The 27110-nt window shown below is 51.9% G+C and overlaps 1 protein-coding gene across 1 annotated transcript; it reads right to left on the reverse strand.

Annotated features, from left to right (window-relative positions):
• Window positions 1–234: 234 nt before the first annotated feature.
• Window positions 235–27110, reverse strand: LOC119086450 (pollen-specific leucine-rich repeat extensin-like protein 1; the record flags this gene model as incomplete). The annotated part of the gene is given in 10 exon segments (XM_037198005.1): window positions 235–560; window positions 2882–3146; window positions 7011–7206; window positions 14399–14495; window positions 22231–22309; window positions 26125–26285; window positions 26336–26780; window positions 26782–26883; window positions 26885–27043; window positions 27045–27110. Coding segments are annotated over 10 exon segments (1896 nt in total), but the record flags the coding sequence as incomplete, so codon positions are not given.

A 27110-nucleotide genomic window follows, 5' to 3' on the forward strand; every position in this document is an offset into this window, starting at 1 on the left:
AGCTTTCATAGGAAAAGAGTTTTTCCTTTGTTTGAAAGGTCTTTGATATGTCGATGCGTCCCGTGACTCAGCAAGGAGCTAGCCTATGAAGCCTGTCCAAGCTGAGTGGATCACAGGCCCTTTCCTGTAGAGGAGGCTCCTTCCAGAAGCTAACGGTCAATCTAGGACCTTCCCACCCTGGCTGCCCACTGCAGACTGTTAAGAGTCAGGGTAAGGCCCAGAATAGGGCTGCTTTTAAGGCCCAGATGACTCTAGAGAGCGGGCAGGACTGAGGACTCCAGAGCTCAAGGTGTGCTGGGGTGAGCAGCCGGGACCGGAGCGGGGAGACACAAGACGGCCAGCCCCCTCCGGGCTGGATACGGTCAGCTGCTTCTGGCCCCTAGCAGAACACAAGGATATTCCTGCATTGAACGCAGGCTCCAGATTTCTGTCTTTCGGCCTCTCAAGTTGCTCGGCCTCAGCTGCTTTGGGAGCAGGGAGGTGGCGAAGGTCTTTCAGGCAGCTGGCTGGAGGCCTGGAGTCTGTCGGCAGCCTCATTGAGATGCCGCCCCAGCCCTGCCCTAGTTCAGGATTTCAGAGCCGTCAGCCCCCTGTCCCAGCCCTCTTCTGGCCCCTCTGTCACCCTGGAAACAAGCTCTTGGTGACTGGTGGCCTGAGGGAGAATGGTGGGCCAGAAAGGCCATGGGAAGGGAGCGGGCAGCCTGATCTGGGGGAAGCCCAGCGGAACCAAGGTCAGCGTGGGTGGTGGTGGGGAGGCCAGGGCTGGGCCCACCCTGAAGGGCCCTTCTGCTGTTCGCTCACTTAGAGGGAGCATTTTTCCCCTTTGGTTTATTCGCCTTGATTTAGGGTGCCATTTTCTTAATGGTGACTGGGTGCTTAAACCGTGTTCTGGCCGTTTGTGGGGTTTGATCCTAGCCCTCCTGTGGGAAACTGAGGCTTTGGCTACCTCTAGTCCCAGACAAGGAAAGACACACTCTGCATCTCAGTGCCAAGCCAGCTGCACATCCCTTCAAGCCAACCCTGCTCTCCATCCAGCCCTGGAGGGGAGGGCTCTGGAGATGGCTGATCCAGTTCTCTGGTCCTTTTCCAAGCTGAGAATCCCTGTCACATCTCCATAGGTTGGGCGGTAACTTACCTTCGGGGATACAGAGGAGCAACAAAGAGGAAGCTTAGTTTTCTTGACCTTTAAGACGCCAGGACACGGTGGATTCTCTGTGTAGAAATGCCCGTGTATGCAATGTGAACTGAGAAGGTCAGGTGTAAGTGGGTGACCTGAGTTCAAGACCCCTGTGATTGCCCTGGGTTCAGACCCAGCCCCTGTGTTCCCTGGGCCTCCATGTCCCATCATGAAACAAAGATCTCATCCTTTCTAGCTGGGGTGCTTGTGAGTATGAAGGCTGGTTCTTAGCTGGCCGTCTGGGGCCTCCCCTCTCTGGGCCAGGTGGTGCCATAGCTGCTGTGGTGACCAGTTACGTGCCCTAGCTGTATGGGAGAGCCTCCGATATTCATTGCTGTTCTTTTCCTTGGAGAGTGCTCCTGGCCCAACTGTCTGGAGGTTATCCCTCTCAGGCTCCCGTCCCACATCTGGCCCTGCTCTGACCCGGGGTATCACCTGACCCTTGGCCTTTAGGCAGGCAGCTCGTAGCCCCCTGGGACGGGCTGAATAGAGGTGATTGCTTCCTAGCTCTGCTCTTGAGAGCGTTTCCCACTAAGCAATCCTTACAGGTACTACAGTCTCACTTCTGCTCCTAGACTTCTAGCTCCAGACAAGAACCCTTGTGTGTGCGAGACTGTTGCTTCAGGAGCCTGCCCTAAGGGTGGCCTCAAGGGCTGAGGGAAAAGAAGCTGGCGAAGGCCAGGTTCCCTCGTTGAAGGATCTCTGAGTGGGTGAGAGGAGGGCGACAGGGAACCAGAGCTGGGCATCAGTCTGGGTAGCATGCTCCTTAGCTCCTCTCCTCCCCCCTACCCCCTCTGCCTTTTGCTCTGGCTCCAGGAGCCGGGTATTTGTCCCATCTCACAGAACTGTCAGCCACGACCTCAGACTCATTTTTTCCCTCTAACCTCTGGGTCAATCAGTGACTGAGTTCCTCTACCAAACTCAGAGCCTGCCCTGTGCTCAGGTCTCTGGTCACTGCCCGGGTTTGTTCCCCTTCACTGTGCATGTGCGAGTGTGTGTGTGTGCGTGCTGATGAGTGTGAGAGAGTGTGTGTGTGTGTGCGCGCGTGAGCGGCGGTAATGGCAGAGGTCAGACACTTTGCCAGCAAAGAACTTGGGGCACACTGAGTCTTGGGTCTTCCCTGGCATGGAGAAAGGCCTGGCTGGTTGTGTTAGAAGGGCTGAGGCAGCTGGCCTGACCCACCCCAGGGCAGCTGGGCTGGGGAGTTGGGGAGGCAGCCTTCCTGACTCCTTTCTTCCCCTTTCCTGCTCATAACTTCCCTCCCTCTGGCCACTCTGCCTCCCGCCAGCATGGGTGGAGTAACGTCCAACACAAAGGCCGGGTACAATGGGGACATTTCAGGCACCGCCACTGGTAAAATTGGGGAACTCTTCTTGTCAGGACAGAGGACTTCTTGGAGTCCCTTACATCACCATGTCACATAGTCCCTGCCCTGATCTCAGAGGAGTAAAAGCCTTTGACACTGGGCTGTTCCAACTCTGACGACCCCCCACCCCCCACTTCACTGCCTGCCTGAACATCATGGGGGTGTGAGGACACCCCCTGGGATCTGTGAAAGAAAAACTGGAAGAGTCTGGGGGTCCAACCAAAGCCTGTGAAGAGGAAGTGCTGGCCGCTGCTCTAACCCTCTACACATCCTCTGCTCAGGCCTGCCTCAGCATCTCCAAGCCAATGCAGCTGCTCACTTGCATGCCTCAGCCATACTTCCTGGGCTTGGCCTGCGGGGACACTGTGGGGACACTGTGGGGACACTGTGGGGACACTGTGGGGACACTGAAGCTGCCAGCATCAGTAGACAGATGCTCTGGTCACGGCTGCTCTGATAAGCTCGGGGTCGGCAGCAGAAGGAAGGTGGCCTGGCAGACCCAGCAGCCTGATCCCAAGAGCTGCGGCCACTGTTGCTGTTCAGTGTAGACACCATACCTTCTTCCTTCCACTGCTTTCTAGAAAAGCCTGGGCTGTCTGGGTTCTGGGGAGGGGACAGGACGTATGTAAAGAGGTTTGACTTTGGGGTTTGGGAAAAAGCTCTCTGTCCCAGGCACAGGTGAAGGTTGGGAGAGGAGGAGATGTCGACCGTCTGGGGGCAGGTTAGCAATGTGTAATGAAATACGTAACTTCCGACTCAGGAGTCGGTCGCTTCTGGGAATGGACACTAAGGGAATAATAGTGAATGCATACAAGGTGTGTGCATGAGGACACTATCTCTGCCTCATTTAGGGCTGATACCACTCTGTGAGAGTCTGGAACACTCACACAATGGGACTTGTATGCTGTTCACACCGTGGTGGAATTATCAATCAAGCTGCCAAGAACATTCTGGCACACGTCCTTGGGCTGACATAAACTCCCTTTCCCTTGGGTATAGATGGAATTTCTGGGATCAAAGGATTGTGTATGTTCGGTTTGAGCCGATGCTGCGAAATAATGATTGCTCCATTGCACACACCCACACCCAGCTAATGAGAGCCCCAGTTGCCACATCCTTGCCAACACTTAGTATTGTCAACCTGGCGGTTGGGTAAAGGAGTTGCATTGTGGTTTTGATCTGCAATTCTAAATATTCGCCAACGAGGAAACGACTAAACAGATTGCATCTCTTTCTAAGATGGAAATTTACACAGCAGTGAACGGGAATGGGCGACCAGTTCATACTCTAACACGGACAAACCCTTTAAAAGGAAACAATGATGGAAATGATACAAGGAGTATGTGTAGGATTCCATTTATATTAAGTTCTTAAACAGGGAAAGGCAACGTAAGGTCTTAACAGTTGCCTGTGGGAACGGGGAGGGATTGGTGAAGAGGAGCATGAGGAACCTTGCTGGAGTGATGAAAATGTTCAATACCTTGGTGTAGGTAGTAAATAAATGTATGAAGCCTAGTAGTTTTGCTGTATATAACAGGGATTCTTAAAAATTCCCACTCATCATCAATGAAATTTTTTTTGCATGACCTTGCTTATGTAATAGGCACATAATCTAGGTATGCACACCAAACCTTTACTGAAAATAAATCCTGAAGAAATGGAGTTTACAATGACTCTGTGGTATACATATAATCTTACCACTTCTTAAAGAGAAAAGGAGAGCTACATATTAAAGAGAGGGATGTGATTATTCATTTCCACTTCAGGAATATGATCTTGGCTGAATGTTTTATACTGCAGGATAGCGTATCTCTGATGGTTTTTAGAGCTAACTGATGTTTCCATTTTATAATTGTCAATGCTAAGCACACCACATTGCGTAATTTCGGACCATAAAATGGCAGAAGTATGTTTAGGGCTATTTTGGAAATTCTGACCTAAATTCCCAAACTAAAATTCATTTGGACATTGTTTTAAAAACAAAATTCATGTCAGCAACCCAAGCATCAAGTTCTGAGATCAACATTCTAACCTAATACAATCCAGAGATACTCTAATTTGATACACGCTGAGGAAGGACAGTGAGAGAATATGGAAAGTCTGGTTTTTATAATTAGACCATTATGTCTCGGTAAGAGCAGAAAACCTGTATGCACGGTAAACACACCGCAATTCCCGACATGTGATAGTCTTGAATCTGCGATGAGGTGTGTGGGGCCATACTGATTGGTGTAAGGACATGCTCGGTGCAAGGCAGTCTGTATTCAGAACCAAGGGTGGGGTGAAGCCCCACGAACAACACTGATGGACACTGCCAGAAATAACTTGGCTTCCTTATGTGTTTAATACTGAGTTAATTTTTGGTTGCCTGCACATTGAAAACATTTTTAGTTCTTCCCACCAAGAAGGCAAGGTTTTGTGTTTTTTTTTTTTCCTTAGTTCCCACATCCAGTTACATGATCCTATATGGAGTTTTGATGTATAGCTTAAGAAACTGTGGCATATAACATATATTTATGTGGAAAAATTAAACTATTTACCAAAGGGAGATATACTGTTCTATAGTGATTAAATTTGAATTAAGTTTTAGAATTTTAAATGTAAAAGGCACATTTCAAAAGTCTATGGATACGGCGTGGGGAGGGGAGCTTCCCTCATGAGCTCTTGTCTGGTCAGACTCCAGTGGATTTCATTTCAACATAAACATTCGGGTTTGCACCGAGTGATGCCTTTGGAAAGGAAGGACTCACGGTGCCTTGGAACCCGTAGACAGAGCTGAGAGATTCCGTGGGGCGTGGGTGAGGGACCGACGGTCTGAACTGTCAGTACAGTCTTTGAAAGGGTCCTACAAAGCTGTGCATCCAGAGTGGACACCATCAGGCAGGGGCCTGTAAATCATATAGAATGGAAACAGAGAATATTGGGACACGTAAGCCGGCAAAGAAAACAAACCAAAGACAAAAACCAAACCTAGGAGCAGTGTCTTCTAGATTTCGAAGGCTGACCATGCGAACCAAGCCTCAAAACTTGTGTTTTGTCCTCAGAAAGAGAAGCAGAGAAAGACAAGATGACCCCAGCAGAAAAGACCTCTATACTTGGGGTGTTGAATGAGCTGGGCGTTAAGGTCCCTCTCCAAATTTGATTTAAAACATCAGGGCCCCGGGGAGGGGCTAAATGTTGGAGCACTTGCCTGGTCCTCAGGCTTCATCTCCAATATCCAATATGGTGTGTGTGTGTGTGTGTGTGTGTGTGTGTGTGTGTGTGTGTGAAATAATAAGAAAAAAAAAAAAAAAAAAAAAGAAAAATAATAGAAAAAAAAGTTGTATCCAGAGTCCTATGAGGGAGATGAGGTTGAATCTCTAGCAGTGAGGTTCAGTAAGCGAGCTTACACAGAGAAGCAACAAGAACAGTATGTGTGCCTTTTAGCAAAAACAGTGGCTGTGTAGGAGTGGTCGTGTGGTGCACATCTTTTATCCCAGCACTCAGGAGGCAGAGGCTTTCTGTGAGTTCGAGGCCAGCCTGGTTTACAGTGTGAGTTCCAGGACAGCCAGGGCTACACAGAAAGACCCTGTCTCAAAACAAACAAACAAAAAATGGTGGCTGTGCTTCCTCCATCCCTGCAAAAACACCTTCCCAGTGACTCTTAGCCCATCCCTCCAAGCAGGAGCGTTTGCCTTTTCTCCTTTCGACCCTTGCTAATTAACGTACACCGGCCATCCCAGAACTCAAGTGGAGACGGGAAGACCCTGAGTGTCAAGACAACTTATACTGGGATTCTGTCTCAAAAAAAAAAAAAAAAACGGCTCTGTGACTTGCTTTGGTTACCGGCCAATGTGAAGAAGACAGAGGCCGGGAAAGAGCTCGCACACTGACCTCACCCTCCTTTGCTAGTCCTGTGATTGACGCTGTGAGCAGTCCAGACCACCCTGCTGGAGACAAGTCCTAGCTGCTTGCTTGCATTGCCTAAACGGACCTGCACAGCAATGGTTTCCAATTATCAGAGCCAGGAGCACGACTCTTCGAACCCATCGGCTTCCTGCAGACCTGCTCCTGTAGCTGAGTGAGTCCGTGTGAGGCCAATGCAGAGTCAGTTGCTGAGCAGAGCTCAGATCTCCACCCGCAGACATGAGCTGCCATAGCCTTGTCCTGAATCATCGACTCTGGGAGTGGATATACAAAGGCATCTTTTTCTGGTCATAAAAAACAAAAAACAAAAAAACATGTCTTCCAAAAACTCTAGAGGCAAGAAACGACTTACTTAGTCATGACATCGTTTAGAAATCAGTTTAGTCTCAGCCTCAGATGGGAACGGATTCCTGGAAATACAAAAGGGAGGGACCCAGGCACAGGTCTCAGGACAATAGCTCATCAACAATGATTGCTTAATGCCTCCGTGGCCAGGTGCATTCCATGGGTTATCGCATTAGATGAATCCATGTATTATCTTTTTGCATGAATCATCATCACCCGCCCCAGGGTCTGGTTCTCAGGCAGGGACTGGAAGTCCTGACGGGATGGCTCACTCAGAACGGTGGTGCCCCGAACACAGGAAGTGTCCTCCGAAAGCGGTGGTGGCAGGAAGCTCCTTTTCCTGTGCCAGGCTTCCCGAACGGACTGTTGCTGCCCTGGCTTCTCCTTTTCTCCTTGGTCTCCTCCACTCACTCTGTGGTGATTAATATTGATTATCAATGCAAAATCTAGAATCACCTAGGAGACAGCAAACCTCTGGGCGTGGCTGTGGAGGAATTCTAGATCAGATTAATGGATGTGGGAAGATCCACCCGAAAGGTAGGCAGGCCATAGTGCTCCATGGGCAGAAGTCCAAGAATGAATAAAAAGGAAAACAGGAACTGAGCACCGCACTCACATATCTCTTCCTGTTTCCCGACTATGGATGTGCTGTGACCAGCTGCATCACGCCCCTGCTGCCGGGTCTTCCCCGTCATGATGGACTGCGTGTTCAGACTGCTGTTTTGACGGCAACGAGAGAGGAACCTAATATTCACCCCACTGTCTTCTCCCTAGCAAATCTTTAGGTGGTGTCTATGAGGTCCTCGGTCATAAGCATCGCCCCCTCCAATTCTTCTTTTGCTTTTGTTTGTTTTTTGTTGTTGTTTTGGGTTTTGATTTTTCAAGTCAGGGTTTTTGTGTAGCCTTAGCTGTTCTTGGCTGTCCTGGAACTCGCTCTGTAGACCAGGCTAGTCTTGAACTCACAGAGATCTGCTTGCCTCTGCCTCCTGAGTGCTGGGATCAAAGGTGTGCGCCACCACCACCCGGCTCTCATTTTGCATTTTTAAGGCTGGAAGGACCATGACGTTGCCCTGTTGCCTGGAGATCAGGTAGCCTCAAAGTCAATGATGAGCTGGGCCTGAGAACCCAGACTTCTTGGGCTCAGATCCAACATTTTCCCATCCTGGGGTTGCTTGGGAATGAATGGGCTTGATGGAGATATGGACTCTTGGTCTTGGGCCCTGAATAGATTGTTGAAAACCCTTTGCTTTTTTAGAACTTCATATGTATTCAATACTCTACCAATCAGCTACATCCCAAGCCCGAAGTCACTTCCTAAAGCCTATGCCGATGGGGACAATTCCATTGTTGCCCTTCTGAGTTTGAGCGGCAGCGATCGGAACATCAGGACCTTCTTGTGCACGGAGACTGAACCGCTCCGGTTCTGCCCTACGTTGCTGCGTCTTCTTCCTTGATCACTTGAAACAGCCCAGTGGTGGCCTTGACCTCTGCTTGGCAGAGGCGGGTGGGCAGGTGCCATTGTGTCGTGTGTGACTGAGTCGGGAGAGCTGAGTGACTATGAGTGAGTGAGCACATATGGCACATCTGTCTGTCTGTCTGTCTGAGGCAAGCATCTGTCTGGGTGTGAGATGACTCAGATGATGAGCCTTACAGTTCCTCGGTCACCCTCTCCTCCACAGCTCTGACGCTGTCATGGCAGCTGTGTCCTTTCCCACCCCTGGAAAAGAATGTTCCTGGCAGCCCTGATGCCTACCCCAGGCTGTAAGCAGAGGCCCCGTGGTACAGTGTGTCCAGCTGGCCCCAAGACAGGGCCTCCCAGAAGGAGTCTCTCCCCAGCACCCCTGTTAGTACTGCCTGCAGGAGCTGCTATCCCAAGGCTTTGGCCCAAGAGGGGGCCAGGTTGGCTTAGAACCCTGGAAGCCGGGTGCTGTCACCTACATGTGGCTAGGTCACCAGGATTGTCCTCGGCACCCACACCCCGCTGAAGGGCTTCTCAGTCAGCAAACAGACATCCCCAGAGCAGATGGGAGCAGCCGGGGTGCTGGGTATGGGTTGAGGCTCTCCCTAGAAAAGGCAAGTGGTTCTTCAAAACAACCTCACGACGATGATAAAAAACAAGACACAATTTGCTCTTGTGATGTGATTGTGAGAAAAGCGTAGAAACCCAGTTTTGGGTGGCTTGGATGGAGGTGCATTGTGCTTTAGAGGCAAGCAGGCATGATGGATGTGTAGGAGGCCGAGGAGAAGGTAGAGAGAGTGAGTGATCTTGGAAGAGGCACAACAGGCATCCAGACCTGGCCCTAAGATCTGCTTAGGGATTAAATCTGATGACCATTTAAGGGACCTGTAAGGGTCAGCATAGGGACAGACATGTGCTCGTGAGGTACCAAGAATGTGGGGAGGCACTTGGTGATATTAGTGGGGCTGGAAAGGCTTTGGGGGAGGGGGAGAGATAGGAAAGGGTAAATGTGAGCACCTCAGAAGGAAATTCATGAGTTCTGGAAGTCGGAGGCCTAGGGATTGAGGGTCAGAAAGACTGTATGAAGACGGCAGGGACCCTCAGTTTGTCCCAGCAAAGATGGCCAAGGCGTCAAGAAGGGGTTCCCATGTCTGGGGAGTCTCAGGCTTCCCTGGCTTTCCTTGTCTCCTTTTCTTGTTCTCACAGGGAGCTCCTGTCCTTTATCTACAGCAGAGGCTTTATCTATGGAGTTCAAGGAGGGCCGAGACTCTGTGAGGGTCTCCTCATTTTGGCTGAGCCGCCGGGAGCGTGGCCTCACAAAAGTCACACCTCTCGAGCCGTGGTGTCTGTCTTCACCCACAGAATGAGGACATCGGGCTCTTTGGGTCACAGCGTTCCCATCTCCCTTGCCAGCCTCGAGTAGCTGGTAAGGCTGGAGGTTGTGTGCAAATGACTGTAGCTGCCATGACCAAGCTCTGAGAGACAGATGCTGTGATCAATTAGTGATGCCTGCTGGGGCCCCACGTCATCACACCCTCCGTGATATCCCCCGCGCTCTCTAACAGCAGGCAGAGGACCAACCTGCTGTGAGAAATGGCTCTCTCATTACTGTGACAAATCTTATGTGTGTTCCCCCGGGGCCAAACATCTAATGGGAGGCAGGTGTCTCCAGGCATCTGACGCCTGGCCTCATGCAAACAAAGGCGAGCCGAGCGTGAGTGGGTGACTTTCCGGGCAGAACGAGGGAGGGTAGGCACCCCCAAATCAGAACTCTTGGTCCATTTGTTTTTCTGGCACTTTGAGACATTTGTGCCCAGCTGCATTTATTTATAGATAAATAAGGAGGAAAGTTAGTTGTTTTTTGTTTGTTTGTTTCGGAAACAGGAAAAACAATGTCAGTACTGTTAAGTAAGTAGAGAACAGACTGAAGGGAATTAATGAGTTGTACCACAGGGTCATAGATATCCCAGGCTGGCCTTGAGCTGTGCTTTGTAGCCGAGGATGGCCTAGAACTCTTGAAATACATTTTTTTTTAAGTGTATGGATGTTTTTACCTGCATGTATGTCTGTGTAGCATGTGTGTATCTGGTGTCCTCAGACACCAGAAGAGGACGTTGGATTCCCTGTAACTGGAGTTACAGATGGCTGTGAGCCTCCATGTGGGTACTGGGAATCAAAATACGCTCCTCCGAAAGAGCAACAAGTGTTCTTTTGTTGTTATTGTTTTGTTTTTCGAGACAGGGTTTCTCTGGGTAACAGGCCTGGTTAGCCCAGAACTCACTATGTAGACCTGACCTCAGACTCACAAAGATTTGCCCGGTTTTGCCTCCTGAGTTCTGAGATTTTAAGGATACACCTTAACTGGCTGACCTTGAACTCTGGATTCTCCTGCCTCTACTTTCTCTATGCTGGGTCCCTATCTGGTTTAGAACTATAAATCTTGAGGAGAATTTTACTCAGGAAACCAGAGTATTTTTCCAAAATGTGTGGGTATTTCCTTACGTATCTTAATTTTTAAAAACTATTTATTTTACGTGTATGGGTATTTTGCCTGCATGTTTGACGATGCATCACAAGCCTGCCTGCTGCCCTTAAAAGCCAGAAGAGTACTGTATTTCCTGGAACTGGAGTTGTGGATGGTGGTGAGTCTCCATGTGGGTTTTTGGAATTGAACCCGGGTCCTCTGGAGGAGTAAGGACAGCTCTTAACCGATGGACCCCTGCTTCTTGCTGTGTGTATTTACGAATGCAGTCTGTATAAGGCACGCTGGTGGACCAAGTGAATGTTCCTAAAGAACAAAGATGGTATGAATCATGTAGACGTGACATATAGCAGGTGTGTTTGGAGAACACGGATGTATAGGTATGCATTCAGCATGAAGTGTGCACACTGTTTGTAGTAAGCATGTAAAAAATTTCTTTCTTACGTGGGGCTAGAAATGTAATTCAGCTGGTAGAGTGCTTGCCTCATAGACAAGAGTCCCAAGATTCAACGCCCAGTCTGATAAACCAGGCGTGACGTCACATTACCTGAAGTCCCAGGACTCGGGAGGCAGGAAGATCAGAAGTTCAAGGTCATCTTTGGCTACATTCAAGGCCAACCTGGGGTGTGTGAAAGCTTGTCTCAACAAAACAAAACAGTAGTGTAGAATGAATGTGTGTATTCTGTACACGCATGTGACCTAAGTAAGACATGTGCACTCTGGAGAAGCCTCTGACAGCCTTTCTCTGTGACCAGCTGATTTCGAACAGGGCCTGAATGACCCAAAGTAACCTTGTTACTTGAACCAGATCCTCAGTAGGGACCTAGCAGGGAAAAAAAAAAAAAAAATGTGAGCAAGGAACCCTGTCACTTTCTTGGGTTTCCTCTTCCAGGAGGAAACCGGGAAATTCTGGAGTCAGATTTACACCCCCTGAGAAACACAGATAAGCAGAAAGAGACCAGAGTCCGCAGAGTCCAACTGCCAGCTCACGAAGCCGGATTCAAAAGCGTGTGGTTTGCAGTTTCCAAGAAAAAGTGCTCATCAAACTTTCTGGGCCTTTCTGCCCTTCAGCAAAGATGGTAAAATGGTCCCAATGGCCATCCTGAGAAAAGCTGGGAAATTGCCATGATAGATTGGGGATCTGGGATCTTGGGGATGATAGCTTAGCTTAAGGGTAGTGGTACTTAGCTGGTAGGCATTGAAGCTTCCACAACAGCTGTTCTGGGTAAAAGTGATTGCTCCAGCACCCTGGAGACCTAAACATGTGAGGGATGGGGGTGGGGGGTGTGGAGGGGGGAGGCAAATTAACCTCTGTTAACTGCTGTTAGGGACGCTGTCCAGGGGATTTTACTTGGGGACAGAGAAGGACAAAGCCCGCCCCTACTGTGAACCCTTGCAGAAGTCATGGCAGCTCACTGAGTTGTCAGGAGGTATTGTTGACCTCAGCCTCTCCACAGCACCCTGTGGGGTGAGTCCAGGGCCAACAGCGGTGGATGTTTTTTTGCAGGATTGAAGGGACTGTCCCCAGGGGCAAGGTTGTTCCTGGCTTAGAGCCCAGTACCTAGTAGGTGTCCAGTAAATAGCTGTTGAATGAATGAGAGGCCCAGCAGGGGCCATCCAAGGGAAACAGGCCGATTTCCACCAGCTTCGGATACGGGGCTTCCAGGGCAGAGCTGGGGGTGGACACCCAGCCGGTCTAGCTGCCCGTTTCCTCCTCCCCTTTTCCGGCCCCTCACTCCAGAACGTTGCCGGTTCCCACGGCCTCCCTTGCTCTCCGCTACAGCAGCCATTGTTCAGCTGTTATCTGGGCCCAGGCATGGGCCAGCCTAGACCCCGCACTGGACTAGGGGAGGGCGAGGGCAGATAGACAGGGAAGGGAAGCCTGGAGGGCTGATGAGAGAGAAGAACCAAATCCCCAATGCTGCTGAGTGGCGCAGCTTCAGGTGAGAAGCCAAGGCTTAGTGAGGGCCAGAGCTGGCTCCTGGAGGTCGCCCAAGGGTGGTAGAAGAATCAGGATTCTCACAATAGAAATAGTGCTACCTACCGTCTACGGTAGACCGCCGGGAGAATATTTGAAAACGTTTTAAAGTAGTGCTTTCCCTCAAAGTTTTCTTCCAGTACGTGGCTCGGCTCCCACCTCCCTTAGCCAGGCTGCTGAGGTGTGCATAGACGATGTGAATAGTCACATGAACACGAGGTGACACCTGGAGACCTTCGTGAGGCTGGGGGGCGGGGGGGAGCTAGAGGAAGCAGCTCACGGGCCCTGGGACTCCCAAGTGTTTACCCTTCAGCATTCATCACCTTACGAAGCAGACTTACAGTTCTCGGAGTTTTGAGTTTCAAAAGGCAGACTTCAACATCTCTAAAATAACACGCAACAACTGGAAATTCTCATACAATGGGCGGCACAGGGTTGGACAAGGGGCCCGAGAATTTACACAAATGCAGGACAGAGAGATAAATGCACAGAAGAGAGGACTGAATATTTGAGAAACGAGGAGATGCAGCCTGTTCCAAGCCGAGTTCCAGAAAGCGAGCTGTGGAAGAAGGACTGGTTCCCTGCAGAGAACTGGCATTTTCTTGTCTTTATTTTTTAAGATTCACTTTACTTTTTATGTGTGTATGTGTGTGCACCCTTGTGCACGTGTGTGCACATGTGTCTGTGTGAGTGTATCTGCACATATGTGTGCAGATGCCCGCGGAACCTGGAAGAGGGCACCAGATTCCTTGGAACTGGAGCTCCCAGCATTCACGAATTAGGATCCGAACTCCAGTCCTCAGGAAAAAGCTTCAAGTCCTCTTAATCGACGATCCATCTCTCTGGTCCAGAAAAAAACACCTTCAAGGAGTTTAAAAAAAAAAAAAAAAAAAAAAGACGCAAGGTTCTTACAGAAGAAGTAGCTGGGCCCTGGGCCATATCGTACCACCATTCCAGATGGCAGCAAGGTAGTGCCCGCCCCCTCTGTTCCCTAAATGGCTCTCTTCAGCCCTCCTGCAGCTCTGATACAGGATATTTACTTCACCGAGGGGCAGGCAGCTTTCCTTGGTGATTGTGTGCTGACCATGATTTGCCTCCTCCCTGAATCTGGAAGATTCCTGCAGTTAGGAGCTGGTTCTCTTAAACTTAAGGTTCTAGGGAAAGACAGCCAGGGAACTCGAGTCCTCAGCAGGCAGCCCAGAGCATCCTGTGAGTGTCTTTATCTGACCAGACATTAGAAAGCCTGGCCAGACCACCCCTGAGAGTGATGCTCTGGGTGGTTCCTTCAGACACTAGGTCCCACTCAGGTTACTGCACTGCGACTTCAAATTTCCCTATTTCTATTTCTAGATTTCCTTCCTATTCTACTTACCTTTTTCTTTTTGAGATGGGTTTTTTCTCTATGTAATAGTTCTGGTTGTTCTGGAATTTGCTTTGTAAACCAGGCTGGCCTCGAGTTCTGGAATTTGCTCTGTAGACCAGGCTGGCCTCGAACTCACAGAGATCCACCTGCCTCTGCCTCCTGAGTGCTGGGATCAAAGGTGTACACCACCACTACCTGGCCTTTTCTTTTCCTTAGTATATCCGTGGGCAACCATGAGAGATGGCACTTGTTTTAGTTCAGATGGCTTATAATGTCATACCTCAGACTGGGTAATACATAAACAATTGAATGTATTACTCACGCGTCTAAAGCTGGGGAGTCCGGCGTCAAGATGCCAGCAGAGTCGGTGTCTGGTGGTGGCTTCCCATCTCCCTCACGGACGGCATCTTCTTGTTGCTCTTCAGATAATAGAAGGAGTAGGAGAGCTTCTTCAGGCTGCTTTTAGAAGGGCACGAACCCTGCTCCTGAGGGTTCCATCCTCGCCATTTAATCACCTCCTACAGTCCAAACCTCTTCATTTTATTGCATTGAGAACAAGGGGCTTCTCAGCATGCAGACCACAGCAGACCTTAAATTTAGTCTTAGCAACAAAGTCCTTTCATCAAGTAGCAATGCATTGTTGGAAACTCAAAGCAGACCCCCTTAGAAGAAAGAATCTGCAGATTGAATAGGGGTATGTATGTGTGTGTGTGTGTGTGTGTGTGTGTGTGTGTGTGTAATGCACACAAAGTTCAGGTGATTCCTTCTCCCCTTTTTCCCTTTGGGGTACCTTGGATTGGAGCAAAACATGAACTGTCAAAAGATTAAATGCGACATTTCCCAAAATGTATGGGACATTGTCATAATGATGTGTCCTGTGACAAAGCCGTTCTGTGGCCAAATAAGTTCAAGAAATAATAAATCAAACTGAGCCGGGTCTGTTCAGGGGTCTTGGAGATGGGGGTGTTTACAGTGTTCTCTGAGAGTCTTCAGGAGGAGACTGATGTATCAGCATGGAGACCACCTGCTAAGCAATGGCCATCCCTCAGGCTTGTGCTGAGCAGGGAATGGCTGTGGATAATGCTTTATTGTAAAATAATAATCGTAAGTTTTCCTATGTCCCTGGAGCTAACAGAAGGCTAGCCATTAAAACAGAGGGACGTGGCCACTCAAACAGTGTCCTGTTAACATAACTTCAGTCTTCCTTGATTCCAGGATGCAAAAGGCCCATGGAAAATCCAGCCAGGGTCAGGTCTTTCTCTCCCAATATCTGTTGTGCCCTCAGGGGTGTGGCCTGGCCTAGCGCTGGCATAGTGAACCCAGTTCTATCCGTCAGATCTCCCCGACATAATTTCGTCTCAGGGCTGAACCAGCCCAGTCAGGAGGCCCCTGATGCCACTTGGCAACCCCTTGACCCCCTTCCTGGCAGCCTTGGTGGCCACCATTGGCTCTTCTTGATGGTGGGATAGATTTCTGGAAATGAAGCGGACTAGTAACAATGAGGCAGGATGTCCCCACCCTGCCTTCCAGAGCAGCCTGCCTGCCTGGGGCTGCCCTCACCTACCCCATCACGGTGGGGAGTGTCCGGCCATCCTGACAGCCTACCCTTCCCCACCTCGGGCCCCCAGGGACAGAACAGGACTTCATGCAGGATAGGAAGGAGGTCCAGGGCCCTGGGCCACCTCTAGAGGTCAAATCTTAGGGTAGGCCTGTCTGACTTTTTCTGGCTCCAACCTTCCCTCTTTATTTTACACGTTGAACAAAAGTGCAGAGGAAGGACTTACTCCAGCTTGGCTTTCTTCACAAAAACGAATGGGGTTTCCGAGGAAGGGATTCAAGGAGCCCTGAGGCCGAGGGGAGGTAGGAAGGACTTGGGGATCTCTTCTTTCACTAGGTTTGAGGTGCCCGAAAGAAGTGGCTTGTTCTCTGTTCAGTCTGGGAACGCCCGGAGACCAGGTCCTCGTCTCTGTCTGGGCTCCCAGGCAGCAGAACACTGTCTCTGCCATGTGACTGAGAGTGGAGCGACAGAGACTGGTCTCCTAGGCCCAAGTAGACTATCTGAGGATGTTGGCGGGACCCTGTTTCCCCTGGGCTTGGTGGGTAGGTGGGCCAGGTCCCTGGCCACCCCAGCACTGTCCTGTGCTCCCAAGTCCCCCAGAATCTTTTGGACCTTTGCCTTCGAGACTCGGCTTCTGAGTGGTGAAGGAACCCTGACACTCTGAGTTCCGTCAAGCCTCCCTTGCCCGGAAGCTGCTTTCGCCTGGTTACTCTGTCACTCACTAGTTTGTGTTCCTGAGCCTTACTCACACTGTCTGGGGCCTGGAGCACCTCGTCACCTCTCAGTTTTCAACGTCTTCCCTTGCCCTGGGCTTCCCCAAAGCATGCTGGGATGCCCCACGCCATGCTGGACTCCCATTCCCTTCAGGACCGTGTGTCTGGCACTTGTGGAGATTGACACCTCCACGTTCCGCCCCACACAAACCTACAGGCTGCGGGAGGAGAGACAGGGCAGCAGAAATGATGGATGGGCTGTGGTGGCTTCGGTCCCTGCTGGAGCTGTGGTAAGGAGATCTCCCCTCCAAGAAGCCTGATATTTTCCAGGAATTTCCTGAGAGGAGGGGCCTGCACTCTGAGAATGAGAGCCAGCTGTGGGGTTGAGGCCTCGGCCTCGGGCTGGGGCTGGGGATGTTGGGCTTCCTGGCTGAGTCAGCGACCGTCCAGAGGTAATTTATGGGATGAGTCAGGCTGGGAGCAGGGACGGGCTGGTGGTGCAGGGTGGGGGGCTTTTCAGTGTTGAGGGAAGGGTAAGCTGCCTGCTGGAAGCGGATCAGGCTGGGTCCAGAATAGCTCCTCTGTCCTCATCCACATTCCCCTTCCAGCCTACGAGGAGCAGCCAAGAGAGGGAGGATCGTGGAAGATGGCCAAGGCGGGCAAAGGGGAAGAAACCTCTGTTAGGTGCTGGGGGCTTGTGAGGCTTGGGACTCCCACCCCACCCCACCTCCAGCAGGAAAGTGGTCCTGGCTGGCCTTGGGGTCAATGTGTGGTGAAGAATGCCAGTGTTTTCCACACCCAGGCATTACCTGCTTTTGGCTTGGCTGACCCCTGCCCCTTCCTCAGTGGACCTGGGCTGGGCTGGAAAGTTGACCTGGGATCTGATACCCCTTCTGCTGTGGCTCTTCTGGGTGACTAGACTGAGCACCGACTGTACACCGAACCTCAAGTCCTCATTTGGGCAGGATGGCCTGCCTCTCTCTAGCCTTGCCTTTGAGAGGCACCTGTGCTGTTCAGGAGTCTGGGCTGATGGTGGTGTCCTGGTGAACAAGGTTAAGCAAAGGCCAGCTTGGAGTCACTGCCCAAAGAAGGTACTGCCGGACGACACTCCGACCTAAACAAAGAACTACGGCAACTAGGGAATGCTGAGTGATTGGTAGTCTTCCTCAGGGAAGAACATACCCCTTGTCAGCCTTGAGTGTGTGTGTGTGTGTGTGTGTGTGTGTGTGTGTGTGTAACATTAGATATTACATATGTACTATATATACATGTATATAATGGGGGGGGTTATATTTGTGTAATTGGAAATGCATGCATACACACACACACACACACACACACACACACACACACACACACACAAACATACACCAATTAGAGAAAAAGAGGCCGTACATTTCAAAGAGAGCAGGGGGTACATGGAAGGGATTAGAGAGAGGAAAGAAAATAAGGGAAATGACATAATCATAGTATAATCTCAAAAATATTATAATTAAATCGGCGCCCCCCCCCCCCAGATGTCACCTTGTCTGGGGGTAGAGTTGGGTTCAGAGGGCAGTAGGGGCTGGCTGGCCTGACCCCTGCCATCTCTGGATTGGAGGAACTGAAGCAGGGCCGTGTGTACAATCACACGTGCATGCATGCCCAGACCAGAGAATGCTGGGAAACCGTTCCTGTCCATTTCACCCAGGTCTTACTGGGATTTCACAGAAAGACGCCTGTCCTGAGCCGCTGGGGGAATCCTTCTCCTGCCAATGGAATGTTCCTGTGGAGGCAAGGGCCCAGCCCTCCCAGGCGGTCCGGTCTTCTATTCCAAGCAGGCTGCAGTGTGGAGCTTCTCTCACTCTGGGCTCAGCACTCTCAGAGGGACCTCCTGATGGCTGTGTCTCCCTCTCTAAATCCAGGCTCGAAGTCCTCATGTCAAAGAGGGGTCCCCAAGGACGGTAGATTTTATAAATCCTAAATTAGGACAGGAGATTAAAGCAAGCAAACAAAAAAAGAAAAAAAAAATAGAAAAGACAATATTGGAAGTGGGTGATCCCTTGTAAAGAGGTACAAAAGGAATTGTATGTCATTATGACTGGTGAATGGCTTTTCTTTTTTTTTTTTTCAAGACAGGGTTTCTCTGTGTAGTTTTGGAGCCTGTCATGGATCTTACTCTGTAGGCCAGGCTGGCCTCGAACTCACAGAGATCCGCCTGGCTCTGCCTCCTGAGTGCTGGGACTAAAGGCGTGCGCCGCCGCCGCCGCCGCCGCCGCCGCCACCACCACCCGGCTGCTTTTCTTTTCTTAAAGATTTATTTTGTATTCAGGTGTTTGTATGTCTGTGTGAGTGTACGCCATGTGCATGTCGGTGCCCGTGGAGGCCAGAAGAGGGTGTTGGATCCTTTGGGGCTGGAGTTGCAGGTGGATGTGGGGCTGCCGATGTGGGGGCTGGTTCCGGTCCTCTGGAAGAGCAGCCAATGCTCTTGACCACCAAGCCTTTCTCCAGCCCTTTCTTTTCTCATTAATAGTCAGGAGATCAATTCTAGGCGGGAAGCTCTAGCATATGGGATCCTGAAGTAAGTTAGCCTTGGACCCGCCTTCCTCCATCATTTTCCAACTCAACTCTGCCAGGCTCTCCCGGCCCTAAACCCACTACTCCGCTGCGCAAGGACACAAGGAGGTCCTCACGGACACAGTAAGCCAGGTTAGACACAGCAGCGGAAGAGGTGAGGAGGCCGGGTTCCGGGCAATGCTGGGATCCCGTGGAGAAACTTCACTGACCAACTGGACTGTGAGAAAAGACTCCAGGGCTGTGCGCCAAGGGTTTGCGCCCCTGGAATTGAAGGGGTGGCCTTGCCCTCGACTAAAACGGAGACTGAATTTTGTTGTCTACTCACAAGCTTGCTGCTATTGTTAAACCGTTAGAACTCGTCCACGGCTGGAATGGAGCAGGCTTGTGAGTGGGGTCACCCCAGTCTGTGAAGGTTCCCTGAGGCCCCCAGGGAGGAAGAGGGAGGTTTACCTCCTGCCTCTGTGGCAGGAGAGGGCACAGTAGTGCGGAAAGGCTTGTCCTACCCTCCCAAGTGCTCTGGGTTGGCAGGAGACCCGGAGATGGAAACAAGGCCGGGATGTGTGAAGAGGAGGCGAACACAGGCACTTTCTGTGCAGTTAGTTACCAGAGCCCTGTGGAGGAAGTGGTCAGGGGCTGAGGACGGTGGCTTGGATTGTTCCAGCCACAAACCCTCACAAGCCACCAGGCCAGAGGCATATGCCTGGCAAGTAAGTCCCTGGGGCCCCTCAGGACAGAGGCGGTCAGGAAAGCACTGTGTTGCTGAGTCCTTGTCTGGGACTCTCGGGGTGTCAAACCTCCTGGAAACACTCACCTGAAGAAGTGGCCTGGTCCCTCACCCGTTGCCCACGAGATCACTATTTTGGGCTTGCTTAATTGTGGGGCTTAAATGACTTTGCCCCCCACATCAGTGAGGAGGTGAAGCCGTTCTGAGAGAGAGCCAGGGGAGCCGCCCAATGTGGAAACACCAAGTCTGGGTCTTAGGGGCGTGGCCCCAGGTACCCACACATTTACAGAGCCGCCCTGGGGACCAAGCTCCACCCTGGGGAGACACTTGGCCCACACTGTGGGTGTGAAGGAGAGGCAAAGCTCACAGAGCTGTGGGCAGGTGGCCTCGGGAGGAGAGTTCCGGTTAGGTGAGGACGAGAGCCCTCCGGTCACCGAGAGGTCTCAAGGCATTTGCACTCCGAGCCCTCCACAAGGGCTCAAGCCACAGAGACAGCGAGGGCTGTGTGTGCTCAAGCAGAGGCCTGAGCAGTCCCCCACCCCCAGAGATGGACACCATAGCCCTTGTGGATGTAGCTAGATCCTCAGGACTTGGGGGGGGGGTGTATCTCTAGGCACTTAACTCCTCCCGAGGGGCAGCACCCTTCTTTACAGCTTTAGTCCCATGAGGAGAAAGCAGTACCCCTAAAGCTCCCTGCACCTGAGAGTGGGGTGCACGATTATTCATGAGGCTGGAGCTAGAGATGAGCTGGGCCTGGGGTGGGACCATGGGGTCACCTCTGTCTTGTACAGAGTGAGTCCTTGGAGTGGTTGCTCTGCATCATGTGACCTCTCTCTACACTCTAGAAGCTCTCAACCCAGGTAATGCCCCCAGCCTAGGACTTGCCTACTCAGAAAGACAGTCAATGAATAAATAAATGTGCTCTGTTTAGAGTTCATCTAGTGGGGATTCCTTCACAGAAGACAAATGGCCTCCTGTCCCATAGGAGATGTGGTTTAGCCTCCAGGGGGGTATCTAGGGTTGACAAGAGACAGGACAGCTCTAGGGGGACAGAACCTGTGGTGACTTGGGGTGGGGGAACCCCTGGAGCACACGTGGAAGGCTCAATGCCAAGGCGTCTAGAATCTCTCAGCTAGCTTAAGGCCTACGTAGGGATGGCCAGGAAACCCAGTGGACTCCATCTCTGGAATCGATTCCAAGAGTCGAGACAGAGGACCAGGAAAGGTTTAGCTGTAAGGTTCTTCCCGGCTGTTACCTATAAATCTGAAAGACTGGGAGTAGCCTAAGTGTCCGGCCCGAGGGGGTTGGTTAGAGGATACTCCATCCAGCAACTAGAACACAATGAAGCTTTTACAAGGGACGCTGGGGGCTGGGGAGGTGGCTACCGGGGAAACGCGTTTGCCCTGAAAGCTTGGTAACCTGAGTTTGATCCTTGAACCCATGTAAAAGATGAAGGGTAGAGCTAACTCTGCAAAACTGTCCTGGGTTCCCATGTATGGGCCATGGTATGCTCACCGTCACTGTCACGTACCAGGAGTGTACACACACACACACACACACACACACACACCACACACACACACACATGAATAAGTGAGTGAATAAATAAATAAGATTAAAAGAACTGAAAAAAAGGCAATGAAATAAAGCAAAAATCTCACAACTGGAGCTGGACTGGTGGCTCGGTGGTTAAGAGCACTCACTCTCTGCTCTTTCTGAGGACCTAAATTTGGTTCCCAGCACCAACACTGGACAGGTCACATGTGCACATACCTACACACACAATTAAAGATAAAATGAATCTTTAAAAACACTCCTCATGATCATCACAGTCAATGGAGACACCCATTGTTAGCATATGCCCAGATAGTTAAATAAAATTTGGATAATGTTATGTGCATATGTATATAAACATACATGACAAGTCCTGATTTCTCTTTGTAAACAATACAATATTAGAACTAGAGAGATGGGGGGCTGGAGAGATGGCACAGGAGTTAAGAACACTGGCTGTTCTCCCAGAGGACCTGGGTTTGATTCCCAGCACCCAGAGGGTGGCTAACAACTGTGTGTAATTCCGGTCTCAGGAGAGCTGATGCTCTCTTCTGGCCTCTGCAAGTATTCCACAGACACTGGCACACAGAACATACAGAGCCATAAAGTAAAAAATTGAAAGGGAGAGGAAAAATTGAAGAAGAAGAGAAGAAGAAGAAAGAGAGAAGAAGGAGAGGAGAGAGAAGAAGAAGAAGAAGAAGAAGAAGAAGAAGAAGAAGAAGAAGAAGAAGAAGAAGAAAAGATAAAAGAATTCGGGGGGCTGGAGAGAGGGTTCAGACGTTCAGAGTGTATACTGCTCTTTCAGAAGACCCCAGTTTCCGTACGGCACCCATGGCAGTAGCTCTAGGGGAGGCCGAGCTGCCTTCCGGTGCTGCTCCTTCCGGCAGGCACTGGAGAGAAGCCACCCCTTGCCTCTTCAGTGTCTCACGCTGACCTATGTCCTTTGGTCTGTGGCCCCTTCCTTGGCCTCTGTCCCCTCAGCCTATCAATCTCTCCTAGTCTGTGTCCCTGTTCCAACAGGCAGGCCCCTGGGTAATCCAGGTCCTTACCTAACCACAGGGCAAAGTCCTCTGTCAGGAGACCTGCTAGGGTCAGAATGCCCGAGCCTTCCACAGGCTCAGCCCGGGGCTGGGGAGGCAGGGACAGAGGAGGGGTGTCGGCAGAGTCCTGGAGACCCTTCCCTGGGAATGGAAGGAGGGTACCGAGCTTCAGCTACCGGAGCCCCAGACTGGCTGGAGAGGAGTGAGTGGCTTTGAGGAGTTCCTCCCGGAGTCTGTTGGGTCTCTTTGGTCTGGTGTTTCCTTAAGGACTGTGAACCCTTGCCCATCATCCCTTTGCCTTGGCACACCCGGCACCCAAGTCCTCCAAGCTGGTTGAGTCTGTGTCTTTAAACTGTGAGGAAGAGAAAGCCAGGCTACCAAGAATAACATTTTACTGACTTGGCCTGGGCTTTGGAATCTGTGTTTTTAACAGCTGTCCAGGTGATTCTGATGAGCAGACAGTTTGAGCTAGCCCCCCCACCCCCTTTCCTCTTTCATTCCCCTTCAGCAAACTGGTTTTTTTTTTCAACTTTGTTTTTCAGTGAAAACCATTTCCTCCTCACTGTGGACCAGAGCCAGACCAAGGCTGTGCCGGCCTGTCTCTCCCACGTCAACAGTCCCGAATGCACGGTGGAGGACAGGGCTATCGTTTTATGCCCTTCCTCTTCCTCAGTCACCCTTGCTGGCACCTCCCCGTGGGGCTCAAGGCCCGGTCACCAGAGGCAAGTCAGTCCTACCTCCAACAAATCACAGCGGGGAGCAAGCACCCAGGGCCACACTGACCCCCTTTGATATCTTCATTTTTCCTCTTGCATTCTATTTCTCCATTCCAGGCCCCAGGGGATCAGCCAGCAGCCACCCCCACCTCAGCTAGCAGCCTTGGGCTTCATTTGCAGAAATTTAACAACCAGGAGCTTCCCTAGGCCGAATGAAGCGTCCCCATCGGGAGGGAAGGGTGTGGGATTTGGCAGAAACCTGGGCTGGGTGGAGGGGATGGCTGGATTTCTTTGGCTCTCAAAGGCCTCTCCTCCTCTGGTGGGATCCACAGCTCCATACAGTTGCCTCCTGATCTGGCTTTGGGAGGTATGGAGAACCAATTTCATGGTGAGCTCTGCTGGCTGAGATGCTGGGGCAGCTGCAGGAGGGGACTGGGGTGTTGTCCCTCACCCTGTCACTGGGACCATCTGGAGGAAGGCCAGCCTTCCCATGCTAAATAGTGACATTGCTCGCTATGACTGTAGTGGTCATAGGCAGCTCCCTTCAAGCTGGACCTCCAGTTGGAGGACACAAGTTGGCTTTGACGAAAATAAAACCCCTACATCGTGTATTCTAGTGGTTTCCAACGCTGTCTAAATTGCAGCACCACCTGGGAGGGTTGTTTATTAATTAAACATTCATAGATGGGATGTTGTATATTTTATAGCTGAGGATAACCCTGAACTTCTGATGGCCCTGTCTCCACCGCCCCCCCCAAGTGCTGGGATTACAGATGTGTGCCACCATGCCTGGTTTATGTGGTACTGGGGATTGAACCCACGGCTCCCTGAATGCTAGGCAAAAACTCTACCAATCAATCTACATCCCCAGAGGAGATTAATTTAGAATACGTCCTAGTGAGGGTTTCTGCTGCTGTGATGAAACACCATGACCAGAAGCAAGTTGGGGAGGAAAGGGTTCATTTACCTATCACTTCCACATCATAGTCCATTTTCAAAGGAAGTCAGGACAGGAACCCAAACAGGCCAGGAGGAGGCAGGAGCTGATGCAGAGGCCATGGAGGAGTGCTGCTTACTGGCTTGCTCCCTGTGGCTTGCTCAGCTTGCTTTCTTATAGAACCCAGGACCACCAGCCAGGGATGGCACCACCCACCTCCATCAATCACTAATTAAGAAAATGCCTTACAGCCAGATCTTATGGAGGCATTTTCTCAATTGAGGCTCTCCTCTTTCAGCTCTAGCTTGTGTCAAGTTGACATAAAACTAGCCAGCACATCATCCCTGCCTGATTAGTTAGAGTCTCTTGGGGGAGTCTTGAGCTGGGAGGGTGTGACTTTTTTAAATCAGGTTGTGTTCCTGACTCCAGAGGTTGAGCCTGAAAAATGAGCAAGCGATGGATTAGGGAGGGTTGGGTGTCGTAGCAATTCTTATCAATATGGTCATCCTTCATCAGGGACTCCATGGCTCACCTTTCTTCCGGACCTGGGAAGAGTGTCCAGTTATTATTATTTTTTTAATTTAATCCTGATTTTTATATCCATCGGTGTTTTGCCTGCATGTGTGTCTGTGTGAGGGTATCAGGTTCCCTGGAACTGGAGTTAGACAGTTGTAAACTGCTGTGTGGGTGCTGGGAATTGAACCCAGGTCTTTGGAAGAGCAGCCAGTGCTCTTAACTCCTGAACCATCTCTCCAGCCCCGAGGGTGTCCAATTATTGTCTCTGTCTTCCTGAGGAGGAAATGACCATACACACAACCAAGAGACACAGAGCTGGAACCTAGGCCTTTCTCTCAACTCCTGTGTGAAATCCCAGCACTCTCTTGGGGACCAGGCCAATCTGTGGCCAGACTGTGACATTAGCACAAATACCTCCTGCCTCGGGGTGTCTGGAGCATCCTTCGTACCAGATGTTCCCAACTCCTACCTACAGAGCACCTACAGAGCACTAAAGAGCACTACCTTCAAGGCTCTGTGTAAAGAGGGGGTAGCCTGGGTGATCCCTAGCAGAAGCTGGCTGGGAGCAGTGGTGTATGCCTTTAATCCCAGAAGGCAGAGGCAGGCAGATCTCTGTGAATCCTAGGCCAGTCCACTCTACAGAGTGATTTCCAGGCTTCAGTGAGCTACACCCTGCAAAAGAAAAAAAAAAAAAAAAAGAAAGAAAGAAAGAAAAGAAAAGAAAAGAAAAGAAAAAAAGCACAGAATATGAACTAGAGAGAGCTGGTTCAGTCAGTAAAAGGCTGCCTGTACAAGCATTGTGTCTTAGCTGGGGTTTCATTGCTGTGAAGAGACTCCATGACCACAGCAGCTCTTACAAAGGAAAACATTTAACTGGGGCTGGCTTACAGTTTAGAGGTTTAGTCCATTGTCACGGCAGGAAGCAAGGCAGCGTGCAGGCAGACCTGGTGCTGGAGAGGAAGCTGAGAGTTCTGCATCTGGATCCTCAGGCAGAAGGAACGAACAATGGCACACTGGCCAGGCTGGAGCTTCTGAAACCTTAAAGTCCAACCCCTAGTGACACACCTCCTCCTACAAGGCCACACCTCCTCCTACAAGGCCACACCTCCTCCTACAAGGCCACACCTCCTCCTACAAGGCCACGCCTCCTAGTAGTGCCACTCCCCATGGGCCTATGGGGCCATCTTTATTCAAACACTGTACACTGGTACCTCAGTTTGATCCCCGGCACTCATTTTAAACAGATGGATGTGACGACACATGCTTGTAATCCCAGAACCAGGGTTCGGGGATGGATAGATCCTGGCAGCCAGCCAATCCAGCCTGCTTGGGTGAGCTCTAGGCCAAGGAGAGACTCTGTCTCAAAAATCAAGGTGGGACCTGGCAATGTCACCCCACCAAGTAAAAAGTGTTTGCTACACAGCCTGACAGCCTGAGTTTGATCTCTGGAACCCCTGTGAAAAAGCCAGATGTGGTGGCATGCATCTGTAAATACAACATTCCTCTATTGAGGCGGGAGGCAGAGGCAGGGGAATCGCCCGGAAGTTTTCAAGCACAGCTATCCTGGAGTCCACAGACTGGCAGAGGAGAAAACTGACTCCAGAAAGCTGTCCTCTGATCTCCACAGGCTCACAAGGCAGAAACAGGAAAGAGTGCAGGAGGAGGGAGTGGAGGAGGGAGTGGGGAGGAGGGAGTGGGGAGGAGGGGAGTGGGAGGAGGAGGGGAGGAGGGAGGGGGAGGAGGAGTGGGGAGGGGGGGGGGAGGGGGGGGGGAGGAGTGGGGAGGAGGGAGTGGGGGGGGGGGGGGGGGGGGGGGGGGGGGGGGGGGGGGAGGGGGGGGGGGGGGGGGGGGAGGGGGGGGGGGAGGGGGGGGGGGGGGGGGGGGGGGGGGGGGGGAGGGGAGGAGGGAGGGGAGGAGGAGTGGGAGGAGGGAGTGGGGAGGAGGAGTGGGGAGGGAGTGGGAGGAGTGGTGGGAGGAGGGTGGGGAGGAGGGGTGGGGAGGAGGGAGTGGGAGGAGGAGTGGGGAGGAGGGAGTGGGGGAGGAGGGAGTGGGGGGGGGGGGGGGGGGGGGGGGGGGGGGGGGGGGGGGGGAGGGGGAGGGGGAGGAGGGAGTGGAGGAGGAGGGGGAGGGGGGGGGGGGGGGGGGGGGGGGGGGGGGGGGGGGGGGGGGGGGGGGGGGGGGGGGGGGGGGGGGGGGGGGGGGGAGGGGGGGGAGGAGTGGGGGGAGGGAGGGGGAGGGGGGGGGGGGGGGGGGGGGGGGGGGGGGGGGGGGGAGGAGGGAGTGGGGAGGAGGGAGTGGGAGGAGGAGTGGAGGAGGGAGGGGGGGGGGGGGGGGGGGGGGGGAGGAGGGGGGGGAGGAGGGAGTGGGGGGGGGGGGGGGGAGGAGGGAGGGGAGAGGGGGAGGGGGGAGGAGGGAGTGGGGAGGAGGGAGTGGGGGAGGGAGTGGAGGAGGAAGTAAGGAGGAGGGAGTGGGGAGAGGAGGGGTGGGAGGAGGGATGGGGAGGAGGAGTGGGAGGAGGGAGTGGGGAGGTAGGGATGGGAGGAGGGGTGGGGAGGAGGGAGTGGGGAGGAGGAGTGGGAGGAGGAGTGGGAGGAGGAAGTAAAGGAAGGAGGGAAGTGGGGAAGAGGGGAGTGGGAGGAGGGTGGGGAGGGGGAGTGGGGAGGGTGGGGAGGAGGGAGTGGGGGAGGGAGTGGGGAGGAGGGTGGGGGAGGAAGTGGAGG

This window comes from Peromyscus leucopus, chromosome 22, assembly GCF_004664715.2.
Source record: "Peromyscus leucopus breed LL Stock chromosome 22, UCI_PerLeu_2.1, whole genome shotgun sequence".
Taxonomy (NCBI): Eukaryota; Metazoa; Chordata; class Mammalia; order Rodentia; family Cricetidae; genus Peromyscus; species Peromyscus leucopus.